At 35.6% G+C, this 21,972-nt stretch overlaps 1 protein-coding gene across 1 annotated transcript in view; it reads right to left on the bottom strand.

Moving 5' to 3' along the window:
* ADAMTS19 (ADAM metallopeptidase with thrombospondin type 1 motif 19) overlaps positions 1–21,972 on the bottom strand; it is a 279,814-nt gene that overhangs the window by 76,045 nt on the left and 181,797 nt on the right. The window contains exons 14-16 of the mRNA XM_027098568.1: positions 19,721–19,848; positions 15,516–15,636; positions 8,730–8,810 (exon numbers count right to left, since the gene is read on the bottom strand). Coding sequence (XP_026954369.1) covers positions 8,730–8,810; positions 15,516–15,636; positions 19,721–19,848 — 330 coding nt within the window. The remainder of the gene's footprint in view (positions 1–8,729; positions 8,811–15,515; positions 15,637–19,720; positions 19,849–21,972) is intronic.

Below are 21,972 nucleotides of genomic sequence, written 5' to 3' on the forward strand. Positions count from 1 at the left end.
TAAAAACCACAGCAGGTAAAAATAGATAAACTTTATATATTAATAATGACCGACTAATGGGTGTGTCACATGATAAAAAATTTCTTGGGTTTCCCTGGTGGTGCAGTGGTTAAGAATCTGCCTGCCAATGCAGGGGACATGGGTTCAATCCCTGGCCTGGGAAGATCCCGCATGCCGCAGAGCAACTAAGCCCGTGCACCACGTGCACTACTAAGCCCGTGCACTACTAAGCCTGCGCTCTAGAGCCCACGAGACACAACTACTAAACCCACGTGCCACAACTAGTGAAGCCTGTGCACCTAAAGCCCGTGCTCTGCAACAAGAGAAGCCACAACAATGAGAAGCCTGTGCACTGCAACGAAGAGTAGCCCCCACTCACCGCAACTAGTGAAAGCTCGTGCACAGCAACAAAGACCCAACACAGCCAAAAAACAAACAAACAAATAAATAAATAAATTTCTTGTATTGTTCCTTTCCTCAAATTTTCCTACTCCTAGAAAACAAACCCTAATGTGAAAAATGATTTGATCCAAGTATAGACCATTTTTAATTTTACAGAGCAGAAACAATCATGTAACAACACTGGGTTATTTTTTCATGTACAAAGTGTTTCCCTATTGGGACATTATTTCTGAGTTGAGAAAGAATAAGGAGGAAATAATTTTGTTAAGAAGGAAAAAAAGACATAAAGGTTTTCTTTAAAGATAATATAAATACAGTGTTTATGGCTTTTGATCTGTTGAATGCAGAGAGACAGCCACAGAATTTTAAGGATGCTGGTCTTCACATCCCCCTTCCTTATCACCTGGGGAGGAGACAGAACAGTGTAAATTTAACACTGGCTTAAACAGCTACACATCTGCAGTGGACAGAAACTGAAGCTGAATTTCTTTCATAGGAGCCTGGGAATTATAGCCTATGTGTATAGCTGAATTTTGCTGAAGTAGTGAGTGCTGATTAAGGCAGTTAAATGAATAAAGGACATCATTAAGAGTGACCTTGTGGAAGACCTGTTAATGAGGCTAATTTTTTGATAAACAGATTTTTAGTTGGAGACAAGACGGCTGAGTAGAACTAGAGTGCAACTCCTCTCAAGAAAACATAAAAGTCACAATAAACTGTTGAATAACCATTGACAAGAATGACGGGAATCTACCAAAAAAGATATTCTACATCTAAAGACAAAGAAGAAATCCCAGTGAGATGGGGGAGGACATGAGAAGCAAGAGGAACTACAACTCTGCAGCCTACGGAACAGAAATGACAATCACAGAAAGTTAGACAAATGAGACAACAAAGGAATATGTTCCAGACAAAAGAACAAGATAAAACCCCAGAAGAACAATGAAGTGAACTGGAGATAGGCAATCTACCCAAAAAATAATACAGAGTAATGATAGTAAAGATGATCCAAGATCTCGGAAAAAGAATGGAGGCACAGACTAAGAAGATACAACAAATGTTTAACAAAGAGCTAGAAGACATAAAGAATAAACAAACAGAAATGAACAATATAATAACTGACATGAAAAACACACTAGAAGGAATCAATAGCAGAATAAATAAGGCAGAAGAACAAATAAGTGAGCTGGAAGACAGAATGGTGGAAATCACTGCCGTGGAACAGAATAAAGAAAAAAGAATGAAAAGAAATGAAGACAGCCTAAGAGACCTCTGGGACAACATGAAACACACCAACATTTACATTATGTGGGTCCCAGAAGGACACAAGAGAGAGAAAGGACCTGAGAAAATATCTGAAGAGACAATAGCTGAAACTTCCTTAACATAGGAAAGGGAACAGTCACCCAAGTCCAAGAAGTGCAGAGTTCCATATAGGATAAACCCAAGGAGGAACACACTGAGATACATATTAAATTGATAAACATTAAAGACAAAGAGAAAATATTAAAAGCAACACTTGAAAAGCAACAAATAAAATACAAGGGAATCCCCATAAGGTTATCAGCTGATTTTTCAGCAAAAACTCTGCAGGACAGAAGGGAGTGGCATGATATATTTAAAGTGATGAAAAGGAAAAACCTGCAAACAAGAATACTCTACCCAGCAAGGCTCTCATTCAGATTCAATGGAGAAATCAAAAGATTTCCAAACAAGTAAAAGCTAAGAGAATTTAGCACCACCAAATCAGCTTTACAGCAAATACTAAAGGAACTTCTCTAGGCAGAAAAGAAAAGGCCACAACTAGAAAGAAGAAAAACATGAACGGGAAAGCTCACAGGTAAAGGCAAACAGAGTAAAGGTAGGAAATCATCCACACACAAATATGATATCAAAACCAGCAACTGTGAGGAAAGTACCAATGCAGGATATTAGTAATGCATTTGAAAGTGAGACCAGCAACTTAAGACAATCTTGTCTATATACAGACTGCTATATCAAAAGCTCATGGTAACCATAAACCAAATATCTACAATAGCTATACACATAAAAAAGAAAAAGGAATCCAAACACAACACTAAAGATAGTCATCAAATAACAAGAGAAGATAATAAAAGAGGGATGGAAGAAAAAAGACCTATGAAAACAAATCCGAAACGATTAACAAAATGGCAATAAGAACATACATATTGATAATTACCTTAAATGTAAATGGATTAAATGCTCCAACCAAAAGACATAGAGTAGATGAATGGATATGAAAAGAAGATTTGTATATATGTTGTCTACAAGAGACCCACCTCAGATCTAGGGACACATACAGATTGAAAGTGAGAAGATGGAAAAAGGTATTCCATGCAAATGGAAATCAAAAGAAAGCTGGAGTGGTAATACTCATGTCAGACAAAAGAGACTTTAAAATAAAGGCTGTTAGATGAGACAAAGAAGGACACTACATAATGATCAAGGGATCAATCCAAGAAGAAGATATAACAATTGTAAATATATATACACCCAACACAGAAGCACCTCAATATATAAGGTAAATGCTAATAGCCATAAAAGGAGAAATCAACAGTAACACAATCATAGTGGGGGACTATAACACCCCACTTACATCAGTGCACAGATCTTCCAGACAGAAAATGAATAAGGACACATGGGCCTTAAATGACACATTAGACCTGATGGACTTAATTAATATTGATAGAACATTTTATCCAAAAGCAGCAGAATACACATTCTTTTCACATGCACATGGAACATTCCCCAGGATAGATCACATGCTGGACCATAAAGCAAGTCTCAATAAATTAAAAAAAACTGATATCATATTAAGCATCTTTTCTAAAAACAACACTATGAGATTAGAAATCAACTACAAGAAAAAAACTGCACACAAACACATGGAGGCTAAACAATATGTTACTAAATAATTAATCAATCGCTGAAGAAATCAAAGAGGAAATCAAGAAATATCTAGAGACAAATGAAAATGAAAACATGACGAAACAAAACCTATGGGATGTGGCAAAAGCAGTTCTAAGAGGGAAGTTTATAACAATACAATCTTACCTCAGGTAACAAGAAAAATGACAAATAAACAACCTAACCTTACACTTAAAGCAACTGGAGAAAGAAGAACAAACAAAACCCAAAGTTAGTAGAAGGAAAGAAATCATAAAGATCAGAGTGGAAATAAATGGAATAGAGATGAAGAAAACAGTAGAAAAGATCAAAGAAACTAAAAGTTGGTTCATTGAAAAGATAAACAAAATTGATAAACCTTTAGGCAGACTCATCAAGAAAAAAGGAAGAAAGCCCAAATCAATAAAACTAGAAATGAAAAGGAAAAGTTACGACACCACAGAAATAAAAAAGGATCATAAGAGACTACTATAAGCAAGTATTTGCCAATAAAATGGACAACCTAGAAGAAATGGACAAATTCTTAGAAAGGTACAATCTCACAAGATGGAACCAGGAAGAAATAGAAAATAAGAACAGACCAATCACAAGTACTGAAACTGAAACTGTGATTAAAAAATTCCCAACAAACAAAAGTCCAGGACTTTTACTGGCTTTACAGGTAAATTCTATCAAACATTTAGAGAAGAGTTAACAACCATTGTTCTAAAACTATTCCAAAAAATTGCAGAGAAAGGAATACTCACAAACTCATTCTATGAGGCTGCCATCACACTGATACCAAAACCAGACAAAGATACCACAAAAAAAGAAAATTACAGATCAATATCATTGATGAACATAGACCCAAAAATACTAGCAAACCGAATCCAACAATACATTAAAAGGATCATACACCATGACTAAGTGGGATTATTCCAGGTATGCAAGGATTTTTCAGTCTCCACAAATCAATCAGTACGATACACGACATTAACAAATTGAAGAATAAAAACCATATGATCATCTCAATAGGTGCAGAAAAATCTTCTGACAAAGTTCAACACCCATTTATGATAAAAACTCTCCAGCAAGTGGGCATAGAGGGAACATTCCTCAACATAATAAAAGCCATATATGACAAACCCACAGCTAACATCATACTCTATGGTGAAAAGCTGAAAGTATTTCCTCTAAGAACAGGAACAAGACAAGGATGTGCACTCCTGCCACTTTTATTCAACATAGTTTTGGAAGTCCTACCCACGGCAATCAGAGGAAAAAAAGAGTAAAAGAAATCCAAATTGGAAAAGAAGTAAAATTGTCACTGTCTGCAGATGATATGGTACCATATATAGAAAATCCTAAAGATGCTACCAGAAACCTTCTAGAGCTCATCAATGAATGTGGTAAAGTTGCAGGACGCAAAATTAATACACAGATTTCTGTTGCATTTCTATACAAAAACAATGAAATATCAGAAAGAGAAATTAAGGAAACAATGCCATTTACCATCACATCAAAAAGAAAAAAATACATAGGAATAAACCTACCTAAGGAGGCAAAAGACCCCTACTCTGAAAACTAAAAGACTTTGATGAAAGAAACAGAAGATGAGGCAAACAGATAGAAAGATATACCCTGTTCCTTGATTGGAAGAATCAATATTGTCAAAATGACTATATTACCCAAGGCAATCTATAGATTCAATGTAATCCCTATCAAATTCCCAATTACATTTTTCACAGAAGTAGAACAAAAAATTTAAAAATTTGTGTGGAAACACAAGATACCCCAAATAGCCAAAGCAATCTTGAGAAAGGAAAATGGAGCTGGAGGAACCAGGCTACCTGACTTCTGACTATACTACAAAGCTACAGTAACAGTTTTGTACTGGCACAAACACAGAAATATAGACAAATGGAACAGGATAGAAAACCCAGAAATAAACCCACACACCTATGGTCAATTAATCTATGACAAAGGGGGCAAGAATATACAATGGAGAAAAGACAGTCTCTTCAATAAGTGGTGCTGGGAAAACTAGACAGTTACATGTAAAAGAATGAAATTAGAACATTCTCTAACACCATAATACAAAAATAAACTCAAAATGGATTAAAGACCTATATGTAAGACTGCATATTATAAAATTCTTAGAGGAAAACATAGGCAGAATACACTTTGTCATAATTTGCAGCAATATCTTTTTGGATCCACCTCCTAGAGTAATGAAAATAAAAACAAAAATAAGCAAACAGGACCTAATTAAACTTAAAACCTTTTGCACAGCAAAGGAAACCATAAACAAGACAAAAAAACAACCCACAGGATGGGAGAAAATGTTTGCAATTGATGCAACTGACAAGAGATTAATCTCCAAAATATACAAACAGTTCACGCAACTAAATATGTAAAAAAAAAACAACCCAATCCAAAAATGGGCCAAAGATCTAAATAGACATTTCTCCAAAGAAGACATACAGATGGTCAAAAGCACATGAAAAGATGCTTAACATCGCTAATTATTAGAGAAATGCAAATCAAAACTACAATGAGGTATCACCTCACACCGGTCAGAATGGTCCATCATCAAAAAGCTTACAAACAGTAAATGCTGGAGAGGGTGTGAAGAAAAGGGAACCTTTTTCTACACTGTTGGTGGGAATGTAAATTTGTACAGTCACTATGGAGAACATTATGGAGGTTCCTCAAAAAACTAAAAATAGAGCTACCATATGATCCAGGAATCCCACTCCTGGGCATATATCTGGAGAAAACCTTAATTCGAAAAGATACATGCACCCTAAATATTTATTGCAGTACTATTCACAATAGTGAAGCTATGGGAGCAGTGTACATGTCCATGAACAGATGAATGGATAAGGAAGATGCCGGTACATATATACAATGGAATATTACTCAGCCATAAAAACGAATAAAATAATTCTATGTGCAGCAACATAGATGGACCTAGAGATTATCATACTAAGTGATGTCAGAGAAAGACAAATATCATATCACTTACATGAGGAATCTAAACAAATGATACAAATGAATTTACTTACAAAACAGAAACAGACTCACAGACTTAGAAAACAAACTTATGGTTACCAAAGGGAAAAAAGGGCGAGGGTGTAAATTAGGAGGTTGGGATTAACATATACACACTACTATATATAAAATAGGAATCAACAAGGACCTACTGTATAGTATAGGGAACTCTACTCAATATTCTGTAATAACCTAAATAGGAAAAGAATCTGAAAAAGAACAGATATATGTATATGTATAACTGAATCACTTTGCTGTACACCTAAATCTAATACAACATTGTAAATCAAATATGCTCCAATATAAAATAAAAATATAAAAATAAAAAAATAATATAAATACAATGTTTAAATTCTGGGAGAATATTTAGTCTTTTTCCAGCATATCACATTACATACCTCTATCTGTGGATGCCATGACTATAAAAGATCATTTTACATGACTTAGTTTGAAATATTAATTTATAAGCAATATGTATTTTGACAACATAATATTTTCTTTCATATATTTAAAAATCATTAACTGGCCTAATTAAAATAGCTGATAGAATTTTTTTCCAGAAGTAGTACTTAAAGATTTAAAAAAACTTTCTCAAGGGCCCAATTAAATAAAATCATAAATGAAAAGAAAGTTACAATTAACACCAGAGAAATACAGAGGATCATAAGAGATTACTATGAATAATTATACATCAATAAATTGGACAACCTATAAGCAATGAATAAATTCCTGGAAATGTGCAATCTCCCAAGACTGAATCAGGAAGAAATAGAAAGTATGAAGGACCAATTACCAGTAATGAAATTGATTCGGTAATCAAAAAACTCCCAATAAACAAAAGTCAAGGACCAGACAGCTCCACAGGTGAATCTACCAAACATTTAAAGAAGAGTTAATGTCTATCCTTCTCAAACTATTTCCCAAAACTGAAGAGAAAGGAACACTTTCAAATTCATTCTGTGAGGCCAGAATTGCCTTGATACCAAAACTAGACAGAGACACCAGAAGAAAAGAAAATTACAGGCCAATATCCCTGATGAATATAGATCTAAAACTCCTCAACAAAATATTAGAAAATCAAATTCAACAATACATTAAAAGGATATTACACCATGATTAAGTGAGGTTTATCCCAGAGTTGCAAGGATGGTTCATTATCCACAAATCAATGTGACACATCATGTAAACAAACTGAGGAATAAAAATCATATAATCATCTCAATAGGTGCAGAAAAAGCTTTTTACAAAATTCAACATTTATTTATGATAAAAAAAACTTTCAATGAAGTGGGTATAAAGGGAATATACCTCAACATAATAAAGGCCAGATATGACAAAACCACAGCCAACATCATACTCAATCGTAAATAGGTGAAAGCATTTCCTCTAGAATCAGGAATAAGATAAAGATGCCCACTCTCACCACTTTCATTCCATATAGTATTGGAAGTCCTAGCCATAGCAGTCAGACAAGAAAAACAAACAAAACAAACAGAAACTCTTAGATACAAAGGGGTGACTGCCAGAGAGAGAGGGCGGGGGGGTACATGAAATAGGTGAAGGGTAGTAAGAGGTAAAAACCTCCAGTAATGAAATTAGCAAGTCAAGGTCCTGTCATACACAGCAAAAGGAATATGGTCAATAACATTGTAATAACTTCATTTGGGAACAGATGGTTACTAGACTTATGGTGGTGACCATTTCATAATGTATGCATATGTCAAAGCACTATGCAGTATACCTGAAACTACATAATAATGCAAGTCAACTTTTTCTATTAAAAATTTTTTAAAAAATACTTTCTTCATAAATGAGTACACCTGAAGTGAGGCAAAAGAGAGCATTGTCTTCCATTAAAAGGGGAAGTCCTTTTAGTACATAGAAATTTTTTTAAGAATCCCACAAGATTTCCAAATTATAGAGCAATCATTATATATATATATACACACACATTGATGTATGCATTTGCACATGCAGTAAACATGAATATGTATACATTTATGTTCATGAATATATGAAATAAATATATTTATTAAATATGTATATATATATATATATATATATATATATGAAATAAAACATACCCAAATCCCCCAATGAGTGTTTGTTTCCCAACATGGACTAACATGAGGAAGTAATTTATAACACCCACCGCCACCAAACACAGAGACAACCAGATGGCTTTTGCTCCTGGGAAGCCCCTGGGAGGGAAGGAAAAAATTCCTACTTGATATGACAAGAGGTGCTTCCTGGGAAATTCAAACATGTAACTAGAAACACACTAAAGTCTTGGGCATAAGAGCACTCTCAGGGCAGGGCAGCTAAGCTTGGACTTGCATGGGCTCTGCGTCTGTAACACAGGTTACCTAAGTAGCTGTGTGCCGGCTTTTCCTCCACAATTTTGATTCTTCTTGCTCCAGCAGGTATCACCAACACTTCTACATAACCTGTAAGAATCAATAAAACATGAAATACATCTTGAGTTTTTTCTAATTCTTCTTTTCTTCATTGACTTGCCCTATCTCTCTTTTGGTTTTGGCTTTTGCTGTGATACTTCAATACCTATGTAAAGAAAAAAAATTATGTATAAAAGCTGTCATAAGTTCAAGTGGAGAAGTTTCTTGGAAAAATGTTGAGAATACAACGCTATCAAGAGCAAGTAGGTGACTGTAAAGCTCCCTGACAGCTTATGAATTATGAGGTGAGAAAAAAGCACAACAGGACAGCCTGGTTAGAAACACAGTGAATCTTGGAACAGAGGAAACAGCCTTAAGTTCTGCTCATGGAACTCCTTTAAGTTAGAAAGTGGGTGGAAGGAGCAAACACAGCTGGAGAGCATACAGATGGCGGATGTCTGGTCTCTGAAGTTGTTGAGTATAGGACAAGAGAGACCAAGCCCTCTCTGGAAGATTAGCCAAGGGTTTTGAATCTGGGGCTGGAGAGAAGTGTAATAAGGCCACACCAAGCAATCTGGTGTCACCCTGGAAGGTGTCAGACGGCTAGGAGCAAGATACAATTAGGTGTTTCTTAGGAAATATTCTTCAGCAGTGGTTAGGAATGTAATGCCTGAAGTGAAATAAGACGGTAAGATAAAGCTGGATAGAAGAGAAAGTGTGCATAAAAAGTCAAAATCAAGACTTCATTTGGTACAGAAAAGACAGCAGATGCCAACTTTTGGCTTAATAGTTATGCTTTAAAATTATAGTAAAATAACATTTAATAGTCTTCTTAGTACTTCTGTGTAGCTACATACAGCCCTGATAAAAGTCTAATTTCAAAGCTACGTTAAAAAGGTATAACAGCTAATCCCAGAGTTGTCTCCTGTTGATCAATAATTCAAATTCCTGAAACTGTTGACAGTTATTTGGTGTTTACCAAAAGGTAACAGACACCCCACCTGGTGGTAGTGTCTGGGATTAGAGGTCTGTGCTTTTCAAATCAACATTTCCATTAGCAAATAATACTTACTCAATTTAACCATTTTTAGTAACACCAAATCATACACGCACTTCCACTTTGTTATATGAACACAATATGCAGCAATGAAAATGGAAACAAATGTTTACTGTCTATTGGTATATTGAAGTAAGGTAAGAAGGTCTGTGTACTCAATGAGCTTATAATTGAGTCAAGACAAGGCACAGATATCTTACATAAAAACGACTTAAATAAAACTTCCAAATTTATGTTAAAAAGATCATATTCAAAATAGTTTAATTCCCTGCTGAAGAATGTAAATCAGTGTTGTTTAAACTGTCCCCCTTCTCTGATCACGTCAATACTCAAAAGTTTCGCTGCTATTTTAACTCACAGAAGTGGGATTTTTTTCCTTTTTTTCTTTTAAGTGGTTATATACATTACTTATGTTTGAGAAACACTGGCATCAGCAGGAGTCACAATGATTCAGAGGAGAGAACATTTCATATAGTCAAGGAAAGCTTCATAAAGAAGCAGATAGATTAACTGTCTTTGAAGAACGTATAGAATTTAGATATACAGGTGACCCTGTATACAGGTGCAGGGGTTAAGGGCACTGATCTTCCATGCAGTAAAAAATCTGAGTATAATAAATAGTGCACCCTCTGTATCCGTGGTTCTACATCCGTGGATTCAAACAACTGCAGGTCGTGTGGTACTATAGTATTTACTATTTTTAAAAATCCACATATAAGTGGACCAATGCAGTTCAAACCTTTGTTATTTAAGAGTCAACTACATACAGAAAAAGAATGAGTTCACTGAATGTAAAGAAAAGTAACATAGTAAGTGGTATTTTTAGGACCACAGAAATATAGTAATTCTGACAGAATGAGAAGGTGTAAGAACTTGGCTATATTAGGAGAGTTTAAATGCATGCCCAGGACACTGAATTTATCCATTTGAAGCTACTGAACATTCTACAGCAAGGAATGTGGTAGTTAGATACCAGCTTGGAGAGGCTTTATCTGACAGCAGTATGCAAGATGCCCAGCGATATAGTTGTAGATAACAGTGTCAGGAGGCTAATGTAAAAATCCAGGAGTGCTAGAGGCTGAGGTAGAAAAACCAGAAGGCATAGTAAAGAAAATAAATTCTGAATTTGAGAACCAATAGAAAGTGGGGAAATAAACATTGAACACAATTCTTCATTATTATGTGCAAATGCAGCCATCGTTTATAGGAACATGGAAGTCAAGTTTGGGCAATAATCTGATGTTTGGCTTTGCAATTTGTTTTTAACAAAACAGTGTAACACACTAGTAAAAATATCCAGTAAGAACTCTGGAACTTCTGCAACTCCAGGAAAAGGTCAGCCTGTTGAAGTACCTTTGTGAGGCAGTAATTTAAGCCATGAGAGTTAACGGAGAAAACTGAGAGACAGGAGAAGTCAAGGATGCAACCTCGGTGACAGTTATGTTTTTTTTTTTTTTAATTTGTTTATTTAATTTATTTATTTTTGGCTGCATTGGGTCTTCATTGCTGTGTGTGGGCTTTCTCTAGCTGCAGCGAGTGGGGGCCACTCTTTGTTGCGGTGTGTGGGCTTCTCACTGTGGTGGCTTCTCTTGTTGCAGAGCATGGACTCTAGGCACGCAGGCTCAGTAGTTGTGGCTTGCGGGCTCTAGAGCACAGGCTCAGTAGTTGTGGTGCATGGGCTTAGCTGCTCCACAGGATGTGGGATTTTCCTGGACCAGGGCTCAAACCCATATCTCCTGCATTGGCAGGCAGATTCTTAACCACTGTGCCACCAGGGAAGCCCTATGGTTTTTAACAGAGAGACTGAAAAAAAAAATTAGGAAAGAATACAGAGAAGGAATAATCATGAGAGGTAGAGATCTGGCTATTTTGATGTAGTAGGATCTTATGAATTAGAATATTTTAAAAAGAATTGTTGGTGCAAAAAGCTGTACAGACATCAAAGAGAAAGGTGACCAAGGAGAGCCCATTGGATGTCACAATCAAGAGGTAACTGTTCATCTCTGAGTAAATAAATTTAGTAATGTGTTTGGAGAAGATGATAAGTTTCAGGATGTTGAAAAAGAAGAGTAGATAGAGAAAAGTAGAGGAGACGTAGTAACTGTAAATTCCTGTTTGAGTTTAGCAGGAAACCCAGAGGTATGTTGTATTTTAGGACAACAGTTACGTATAAGTTTATAGTAATATCTATATACTACAGATAGTATAGAGCAATATAGAGCAATATATAATATAGAGCAATTATTCAATTGAAAAGGCTTGGAGGACAGGTGAGTTAGATTAAGTTTAAAGAAGAAAGAGAGCAAGAAAAATATTAAGCAAAGACATCTGAAGAGGGATAGCCGAAGACTGAGGCTCTAGATATTTTTCAGTAAATAAGCCATTTAGCACAATTGAGAATGCACATTTTTAAAAGAAGTGAATATACGAGTGGTTACTGCTGAGCTCAGAAGTTGAAATAAAACCTGTGATGTCAAGGTCATAAATTTGATCCTCACGTTGGACAGTTTGCTTTGTACATAGGAAGATCCTATTTCATAACCAGAGATCCCATTCTTAATCAGCCATCTTAAAATGCCCAAAGTAATCATTATCTTCTCGGTAGTATTAATGATAAATGCCACATTTTGATCAACTGCTATGTGCTAGTCACAATTATAGATAATTTATTTCATTTAGCCATAATGATACCATCTAAGGTAGATATTTAATAGATTGGAAAATAAAGGTAGAGAAAAAAACTGCCTTTTTCAAGACTTCCTTGTTAGTAATTAGCTGACGCAAGGTTTGAACTCAGATCTGTCTGATTCCAGCTATGGCCTGCTGCTACTATTTCACAGGGTAGAATACATGACACTATGACTCTCTTACTGCTGTGGCAAACATACAAATAAAAAGCCTAAGAGCATGTGTTCCTTGTACAGGATTAGTATCATCATCTCTTGTACTAGGAATAACAGGTTTTATGCCCACCTTCTTCTAAATGTAGATTGATAACAATATAGTTGCACAAGTGGCCAAATATACAACTTACCTTTAAAAATCCCTTAAAAAATTATCCCCTGGCCAGGCAAATTCCAATGAAAGACATGATAAATGTACAAAGGAAAAAGAATTCTCTTCTTAAGCTGATTTTCTAGCTCCAACAAAAATGATTTAGCAAACTCTAAATAGAGCACAGGGACTGAAAACACCCACACGTGTCTGCACATGTGTTACTCATACAATATATACAGTGTGCATGGCCAACTGGACCAAATAAGGCTACAATTCCTTCAAGAAATTTTAGGAAGTCCATAAACTACAAGGATAAAATTGTCTCAAGAGAAATGAATACCACATTCCTAAAGTCACAAGTAAATGAAGCCCACGATATAATTAAGGACTCATACAGATTTGTATTTTTTAAAGTCGTAACAATATAATGTTCCATTATTAATTAAATTAACAAATGTTAATGGATCACACACTATACTGGTCATTGGGAATAGGGTATTCAACAACAGTAGCCATGATACTTTTCCTCACTGATCTTTAAAATCTAGCAGGAAAGACCAAAGGGTGTAAAATTAGAAAATTACCATACAACTGAACCGTACAGATACAAATACGGTAAGAATCACTAAACTAGTTGGTGATAGGAGGTAGAGGTTGTTCAGGGAACACTTCATTGAAGAAGTGACATTTGAACTGAGATCTAAGTGACGTCTAGGAATTAACCAGGCAAAGCTAAGGGGAAGCTAACAGAACAATATTTTTAAATGCAAGGTGCTAGAGGGAGCATGGTCAGTTTGAGCGTCTGTAACAGATCTGGTGGCTGCAGCTTAGAGAAGGAAAGTGACCTTGGTGTGAGATGATGCCAGAGAGACAAGTAGGAACAACACCATACAGGGCCCTATGGTCCAAGTTAAGAATTCTAGTCTCTTCCCTGTAAGCAATGTTAAACTAGCAGAGAGTTGCAAGGAAGACAGATTGTTGTAAGGAAGTAACATTATTCGTCTCTGATATTCCCAATATCGTAGGCATTTTAGACATTTTCCAAATAACATATGTCATTAATATAACTTACAAACAAACTAATAAACAAAAGTAGAAATTAAAGTGCAATAAAAACAAAGGAGATTTGAATTAGGAATCTGGGGGAAAAATGTATCCACCTAACTGCAGTCAGAATGAACCGCATTACTGATTTTTAACTGTTATTTCTGTTGTCAATGCTTAGTTTAAAAATTAAGTGTTATTACAACTAAGAAAAAGGTCCAGTGCTGAATGTGCATCGGTATTCTTCAGTGAACTGTTTCCATGCAAATTAAGTAACTATGCAGGAATAGTCTTCAAAAATTCTAGTGTCTTTAAATCTCTTCAGTCTTTCAGACTTGATTTGAACTTCTGCACTATAAAAACGTCTCCCATCACAATCAGGCTGAAAAGCTTATTATAATTGCACTTAGGTGAAAGTATAAGAGCCTGTTACATCTCCATCTGACTATTCTAAATGAGTTCTGACAGATTTTGACGTGTAGGACCTGTCACCTTTTTTCACAGCTTTGGAGATTGAGATTTTGATCTGCAATTTACCCTGGGCCTTAGTTATTTTTAGGCTTCAAGTTCTTCAAGCTCACTTATCTTTTATTCTGCTGGGGCCTAGAGAAAGGTTATATTCAGCTTTCGAGGGCTGCGTCTAATTTTCTTTTGTGAAGGATTTTTTAAAATCTAGAATGAACTCAGTCTTCTTGATTATTCAAATATAAATGGCTTATTCTTTGTATCAAAACAAATACATATTTTTAGGTCAGGTCTTGGTATTTGAACAAGAAATGTAAAAAAGGAAAAAGTTGATGTATGTAATATAAGAATATGAATGGTAATGAAAATTTAATCATAAATACTAAGATAGTTCAATAGATAGATGTCTAGGTAAGACACTAACGTGAACATAGAAATGTCTGCTTCCTCTCCGTAAGCTTGAGGGCTTCAGTATAAAGCATTTTCTGTATATAAAGCTTATTGGTGGGTTATTATATTTCAGTACAGATATCACTTTTTGTTGTGGATCACCTTAAAATTCACACTACATAGATCAATCATCATCAGTTCATCCTCATATCCCCTGAGTATTAGTATTTATAGATGAGGAAAGACAACAAGAGAGGACATGTTCCCTCTCTTAATATATCTGGAACATCAGCCCACATCTTCTGACTCCCTGTTATAGTTTCCAACATGCTACATTGCTATAGACTCTCTCTTTTAAAAAATTAATTCCTTTTGAATTTAGTAAAAACATTAGGAAAAAAATAAAGAAAATGGAAAGCTGAAAACCTGAAGACTAATACTCTCAATAGTTGCTTCAGGCTGTTACAAATCATCATTCTCTGTTAGACATCAATAATTTGCATTGGAGGATAAGGTCTGTAGAAACCTGATAACATTAGCCAATGCAAATTAGATTATTCCCTTGCTGCTCCAATTTATTAAATGCACAACAAATGATTTCATGTTTTCAGTATTGGGAAATGGGCTTGTTAGAATTTCTGGCTCATATCACATGTACTGTATGTCATTGCAAAAAATCATTCAATACCCATTACAAAAGTCTTCAACAGAATCAGAACTGTCATTTCTAAGTTAAGTTCAATGTAATCTGTCCCCAGAGATTATTTGGATTGTTAACCTTGAAAAAATAAAACAATAATCACCTGCTCCTCTGGTGTGATTAAAATCTCCTTTAATGATTTTGCATGATTTTCCATTGCCATTGCATACACCACAATGATCTTCCCTTGCAAGAGACCCTAATAAACCATCACAGCCAACTTTCTGCAACAAGAGAATGACAGTACATCATAAAATGAGCTTTTTCTTCTTTTCTCTTTTAACCACTACTTTAGGACAAACCTAGTCTCTACAAACTAGACATATTTATTTTACAAACTAATAAAATGCCATATTCTCTGGTGCAAACTAATACAGCAAGCTCATGTCAAATAATACCACCTGTAAATTGTCCAAAGTAGGGTAGTGATAAAAGTATTTTTCTTATATTAAGAATTAAATGGTATCCTAAAGCAATTTGGAAAACTATTATTGAGACAAATGCAATTTACATAAATCCCAAAGGAAGTCACATTTCTATCAAATATAACATGATAAATCTAATTCATTCTACTCAACATAGAACAGATAAGCTTCACTGTATGGATGGGTGGCTTCACTCCTAAAGTGGTTGAAGAGGAGATGCTGAATATTAAATATTAACTCTGTGGAAACCAAATATAAATGTTTACATTCATTACAGTTCACCAATAAACTTCTATCCCCAACTTCTTTGGCATCTAACGCATGAGTGAGTAAGAATTGCTCACAACCTATGGTTGCTATAAGAAAACAGTAACAGTGGGATAATTAATTTTTATATGTTCCCAGAAGAATGATGTTAATATGAATCTTCTTAGATTAAATCATTGACTCTTTTCTAGTGAATAATGTTGGTCTCCCTTTGATGTTCAGAAAATATGATATTTTGCAAAGTTGTGCATACTCAAAGTGCATAAGTTAGTGTCTGTACTGTCAGAAATAAATGGTAGAATTATACCATCACCCCTAATCAAGAAGAAGCTGAAAGACTGACTGATGTTACATCCATTTATAACAAGTTACAATTATTTAAATAAATTTTTTAAATATCACATAAAACAGAAAAACAACCAGGGTCTTTTTCTGTGGTTGGTGTCGGTGGTGTTGGGTGTGGGAAGGAGCAGGTTATAAAATGCAGCTGCAGGATGAATATCCCAAGAAAGCAAAAATCGCATTAAACCTGCATAATACAGCATCCTTTCCCTTTGTCATGAGGGTGTGTATCAGTGTCAAGAAGTAGACAAAACAATGTAATAGTGGAGAACTCTGACCAGCGAATCAAAGCTTATTCAGGGAGAAATGAAGAGAATGTTTCTGGATGAAAGAGGCGGTCACCGCAGGAAATTCTCAAAATACAACAAAGATATGGTCAGAGTTCACTGATCAGGAGCCATGAAAAGACCTGAGAGTCCTGGGGTTAAAGAAAAAGTCTCTCCTTCATGTACAAATGAGGAGAAAATTTAGAGTAGAGTTTAGAGTGATTTTGAAATGATAAAAAGTGCCTTTATTGCTCTATCCCTAGCATCCGACTTGTTTCTCAGCAAATATAATAAACTTGATAAATAGTAGTTAAATGATTGAATAAATTAGTACCTCGTTGTCTCTTAGTTTTTTGTAACCCTTGTAACTGGGATAGTATAAGTTTGTAAAATCTAAAATAAAAGGCAGGGGTAGACATAATGCCATGGCTCAATAATCACGTAAGCTTAAAATAAGAATCAAAGAGTTAGTATTTTGTAACTGGTAGCCTCAAGTATCCACACTTATCGAAATATGCTCACATAACTCTAAAAGTTGAGGATGAATGACTTGGAAAAGACAATACTGTTTAACTGGTGGCAGGTACCTGAAGTACCAATGGCAGGCTGGAGACTGGCAGGTACCATGATAATACAGAGGAGAGTTTTCTCTATCCTCTTCCAGGATAGAAATGCCAGGGAGCCAAACTGGGTCACCAGGAGAAAGCTGTCTATTTTCAATTGCCCTCCTTAGTCCACTCACCAAGTTTAGAATTCTACATTCAACTTCAATGGTGTATGTTTTATGATAAAAATAAAACACTCTAGCCAAACCCAGTATACAGAGGGTTGTCAGAAACAAAAAAGGAAGCATGCTTTTAATTATACTGAAAGACAGAATGAAGCATGTTAGTTAAAAAGCCAGAATCCTGAAGTATTCCAATGCTGTCAGAAGTTACAACTCATTTCACAGAACTTTAATTATAATCATCAGGTTCACATAACACTTATGCAGAATTTTTTGTTATTGTTGCTGTTACTTTTATGTTTACCTAGGGACTCTATAAAAGATCTGGCTTACACAATACTGTTAAGTGAAAAGCACAGCAATGTAAGCTATTATATTTGGCATATAGAGTTCGGAAAATAATTTCTTTTGAAAACTAAATTCGTTTAAGTCATATACTAATCTGACATTTACGTAAAATGATAAAATAAAGATAAAAGTTTTAATTGCACAACATACAGTTTTGAAAACAAAATATGTATAGATAAATAATTGCAATGATTTTTAAATAGACAAATGAAAAATTATATTTCAGGCTACTGCCATATTCTGTTAAAGAATAAAGGAAATTAATATGTAATTATAAGACTGTCTCTTATACCAATTATATTGCATGATTCTACTCTTTAAATGTTAGAGCATGATGGCAAAATAAAGAACCTGAGAGCTGCTAAAGCATTTAAGTTTCACGATGTTTCCAAGTTTTTATCCAGAAGTCTATAGACTTCTATTGGACCACAGATTGATCCATCCATAGCTTGCAATTGTTTTCAAATTTTGGAGCATATGTGCACATGCGTGTGTGTGCATGTGTGGTCAGGTATGCGTTTTTTATAGGAAGAAACCAAAACTTTTATCAAATTCTCAAAGGAGTGTATCGCACAAAAAAGTCAATGACCACTGGCCTGCCTATTTCATTTTACAGATTAATGGACACATACATATTTTAAGTGATTTTCCCAAGAACACAGTTTCCTAGTGGTTGTTGTGGATTCAGTCCTCCTCCACTCAGATACCTCTTTTATTACTAAAGGATGTACATATTTTCCTTCCATGCCTGGGAAATTTATCAGCTGATGGCTCTTAGCCTTCAGCCCTGTTCAGAAAATGGCTAGCCTAAAGAAATCTGCGTTTCCCAAGATCACATCCCCCTCATCCCCTGGGACAGCTTGTATCCAAACACTAGTAGATAATGGGGGTTAAAAAGGTCTGGTTTTCTCACCCCAAATGGGGACAACTTTGAAGAGCCATCCCAGCCACAATGCTCCTCACACGGTCAGCTGACATCTTGTGACTGTACCAAGCCCAAATGCTCCCTGTGCTCAGTCCTGCCTCCTTCCCGCTCTGCATACATGTTGATCATGAAAACACCTGGTATTATACTTCCTGCATAATAATCTTCCAGGGGAAGCCAACCTGAGACAGTGGCATACCTGTAACTAGCAACTTCAAAGCTTTAGCGTTTGATCTTTTCACTACACTATTCATATTCATTTTAACAGAATGTCTCCTTTTTTTTTTTTTTTTTTTTTGCGGTACGCAGGCCTCTCACTGTTGTGGCCTCTCCCGTTGAGGAGCACAGGCTCCGGACGCGCAGGCTCAGCGGCCATGGCTCACGGGCCCAGCCGCTCCGCGGCATGTGGGATCTTCCCGGACCGGCGCACGAACCCGCGTCCCCTGCATCGGCAGGCGGACTCTCAACCACTGCGCCACCAGGGAAGCCCAGAATGTGTCCTTTCTAATGATAAATAAAGAAAAGCACATAAATGCACATAGTAGATGGAGATTATTTTTAAAAAGAAATAGAAAGGCAAATGAAATGCTTAAGTATAATAAAAAATTGAATGTACATTTAGAAATCAGCTGATTCAAGAATGTTGATGATACTTTGAGTAATAAGACTGATTTTATAGGTTTTTGCCACATGGCTCAGTCTTGGACACAAGTCATGGAGAACTGGAGTGCTTGAGTTTCTGGTCTGGAATGCCCAAAGTGTCACAATTTTACACCTGTAATATGTACGTTACAGAATAAAATTTTCAGATTCTTTCAGCTAGTAATGAGTATTATATATTTTCTAGTCTGAACTCTTCATTATACAGACGAAGAAATGGACTTTCAAAGCAGATCAGACTTCCTGAAGATCACAGTTGAGGCAGAGCTTTCCACTGTACTGTGCAGCTGCTCGAAGGTCCCCCAATCCTCCCTCAGCATATACACTCTCCCTTTTGGAATGTCTTACCTGACACCTGCCATTTGCACAGATATCTAATCCCTGATATCCACAAGAAGTTCCATCCAACACTTGTTCTGATAGAAGAATAGGCTGTTCTTTTCCAACAGGAGAGCAAAACAAGGCACATGGTTTTTCTACATACAGAGTGGATAAAAATAAATGAACAAAATTTGTTCCATAAATATTTTTACCTCAAGCTTTATTTTTCAGAACAGTTAGGAGTAAAAAAATATAATCTGATATTAACTGAGTAATGCACTATTAGAATATATAATACTAGAGGGTTATTATAAGTAGTAAATGAGACGATGCCTGAGCAAAAATAGGTATCCAATGAATATTAATCTCCTTCTTAAGAATTATGCCTTCAAATTATTTTTTAAATGTACCATTTATTATTTTCTGGCACTAAACCTCTACCACACACAAACCAAGCATTCTTCGTGAAAAATATTTTGCATACTCCCAGTTTTTGCTCGTATCTTTTGGCATGAAGTCATTTTAATTTTAAGAACATATCAGATTTCTGCCTATTTAAGATTTACTTTATTCATGAAGCCTTTCTTGATGTCTCACTTCTAAATTCCAATACACTAATTTAAAATTCTATGCATTTGGCATTTTCTAATTGAAAAATTAGTAAAGGGAGAAAGAAGAACTTCTAAGATGAACAATTCTTGTAAGATTTTCCATTGCGAGGATGTTTAGCAATGCAATACAATCCCATGAGAACATCCATTGGAATGCACAGTTGCTGAAGTGCTAGCTGGGACTCACCCTCTTCATTGCTTACTCAGAAAGCATGTCAGAATGTATGATGTTTAGGGTGAGAACTACAGTTCTAGGTAAAGAATTCTTGAATGGGTGGCAGTCACCTTCAGTGCTTCCTTAAACAATAAGGTAGGAGGGTTAGAGTTAAAACACTTGCCTATTAGGCTCAGTCAGAAAGTGGCAAAACATTTTTAAAGTGCTGTTTCTATTTCTAAGCATCCTGCAGAGGAGCTGTAGTATTTGGTAACACCAGTAGTAGGATTATCCAAATCAGAAACTTCAGAGCAATTTCCAGGCTACATTACTACTCTATTGGCTTGACACCAGTCAGGCCCTTTACTGTTTATTAAGCTCATACAAATAGAATGGAAAATAGTTTACAGTCTCTGACACTGATCTTCGCTTATGTCTTCAGTAAAGTTCCACGTATGCTGATGGCATTCTATAAATACCAAATAACAGCCAGAGGCATGGAACAGGGTATCACTTGGCAAAGAGAAGACAGACAGTTAAATGAGCCTTCAGAATTGAACATTTCAAACAGTTTTCACATGTGGCTTCTGGATACTGGTCTGAACAATTTTGGGGAGTTGTACCATGGCCTTTAATGTGAATGGTTTTGAAATTTCCCTTTAAGATGCTATTATACGCAGCAATAAAGCAGTTCAGTGTGCTCTCACACCTCAAAGTAGGTTATGTTTATTCAGTGACTACTTACTATGTCGTATCTTTGGAATTAAAAACAGCTGCTGTCATTGCAACACTTTAATAGTGACATATATATACAAACACACACACACACACACACACCTCACTATTCTCTTTCTGGAATTTTCACTGAAGAGAGGAGCAAACCAGATATAAGAATGATGTTGAAAGAAGTTAGTCTAGAATATTCCATTTACATTCTAAGTAAGAACTCAGATAAAAACGTTGTATTCCTCCTTTTACATATTGTCAATTTACTGTACTTACTTTTAGCCTTATAGATGACATCAAAATTTGATACCAGTCTTCCTTCCTGGAGTACACCCTTGAGATTGTGACATTATAGTGATCCATGTAACATGCCAGTACTTGGCAGGCAGGCTCTGTCTTGACTTAAGAGACCACCCCTTTCCAAGGTATGCATTGAACATGGATTTCAGCCAAATTTCAGCACAGAGTGTGCAAAATACCTGAATGTTAAAGCCATGCACCATTTTTCCTCTAAAAATAAATGTTCACTACTGTATTGATACCTTATATTTAATTCTGTTAGCCAGAGATTCATGTGTTACCTAAAAAAACAGAAATAGCCACTTGCATTTTAAAGTATCGAAAACTTGGGGTTTTTAAAAGACTTGTATATTTCAATTTCTTCCGTATGGCTCTAATACATAAAAACTATTGTTGTGTCTTTTATTCATCATACAGACTGACATGTTTGATTGATACATGTCACAGAATTATCAAAAATGGTACCCTGCTAATTATATAAATATCTA

The sequence above is a fragment of the Aethalodelphis obliquidens genome, unplaced genomic scaffold, assembly GCF_003676395.1.
Source record: "Aethalodelphis obliquidens isolate GAN/ISIS:26980383/991018 unplaced genomic scaffold, ASM367639v1 scaffold4, whole genome shotgun sequence".
NCBI classification, from domain to species: Eukaryota; Metazoa; Chordata; class Mammalia; order Artiodactyla; family Delphinidae; genus Aethalodelphis; species Aethalodelphis obliquidens.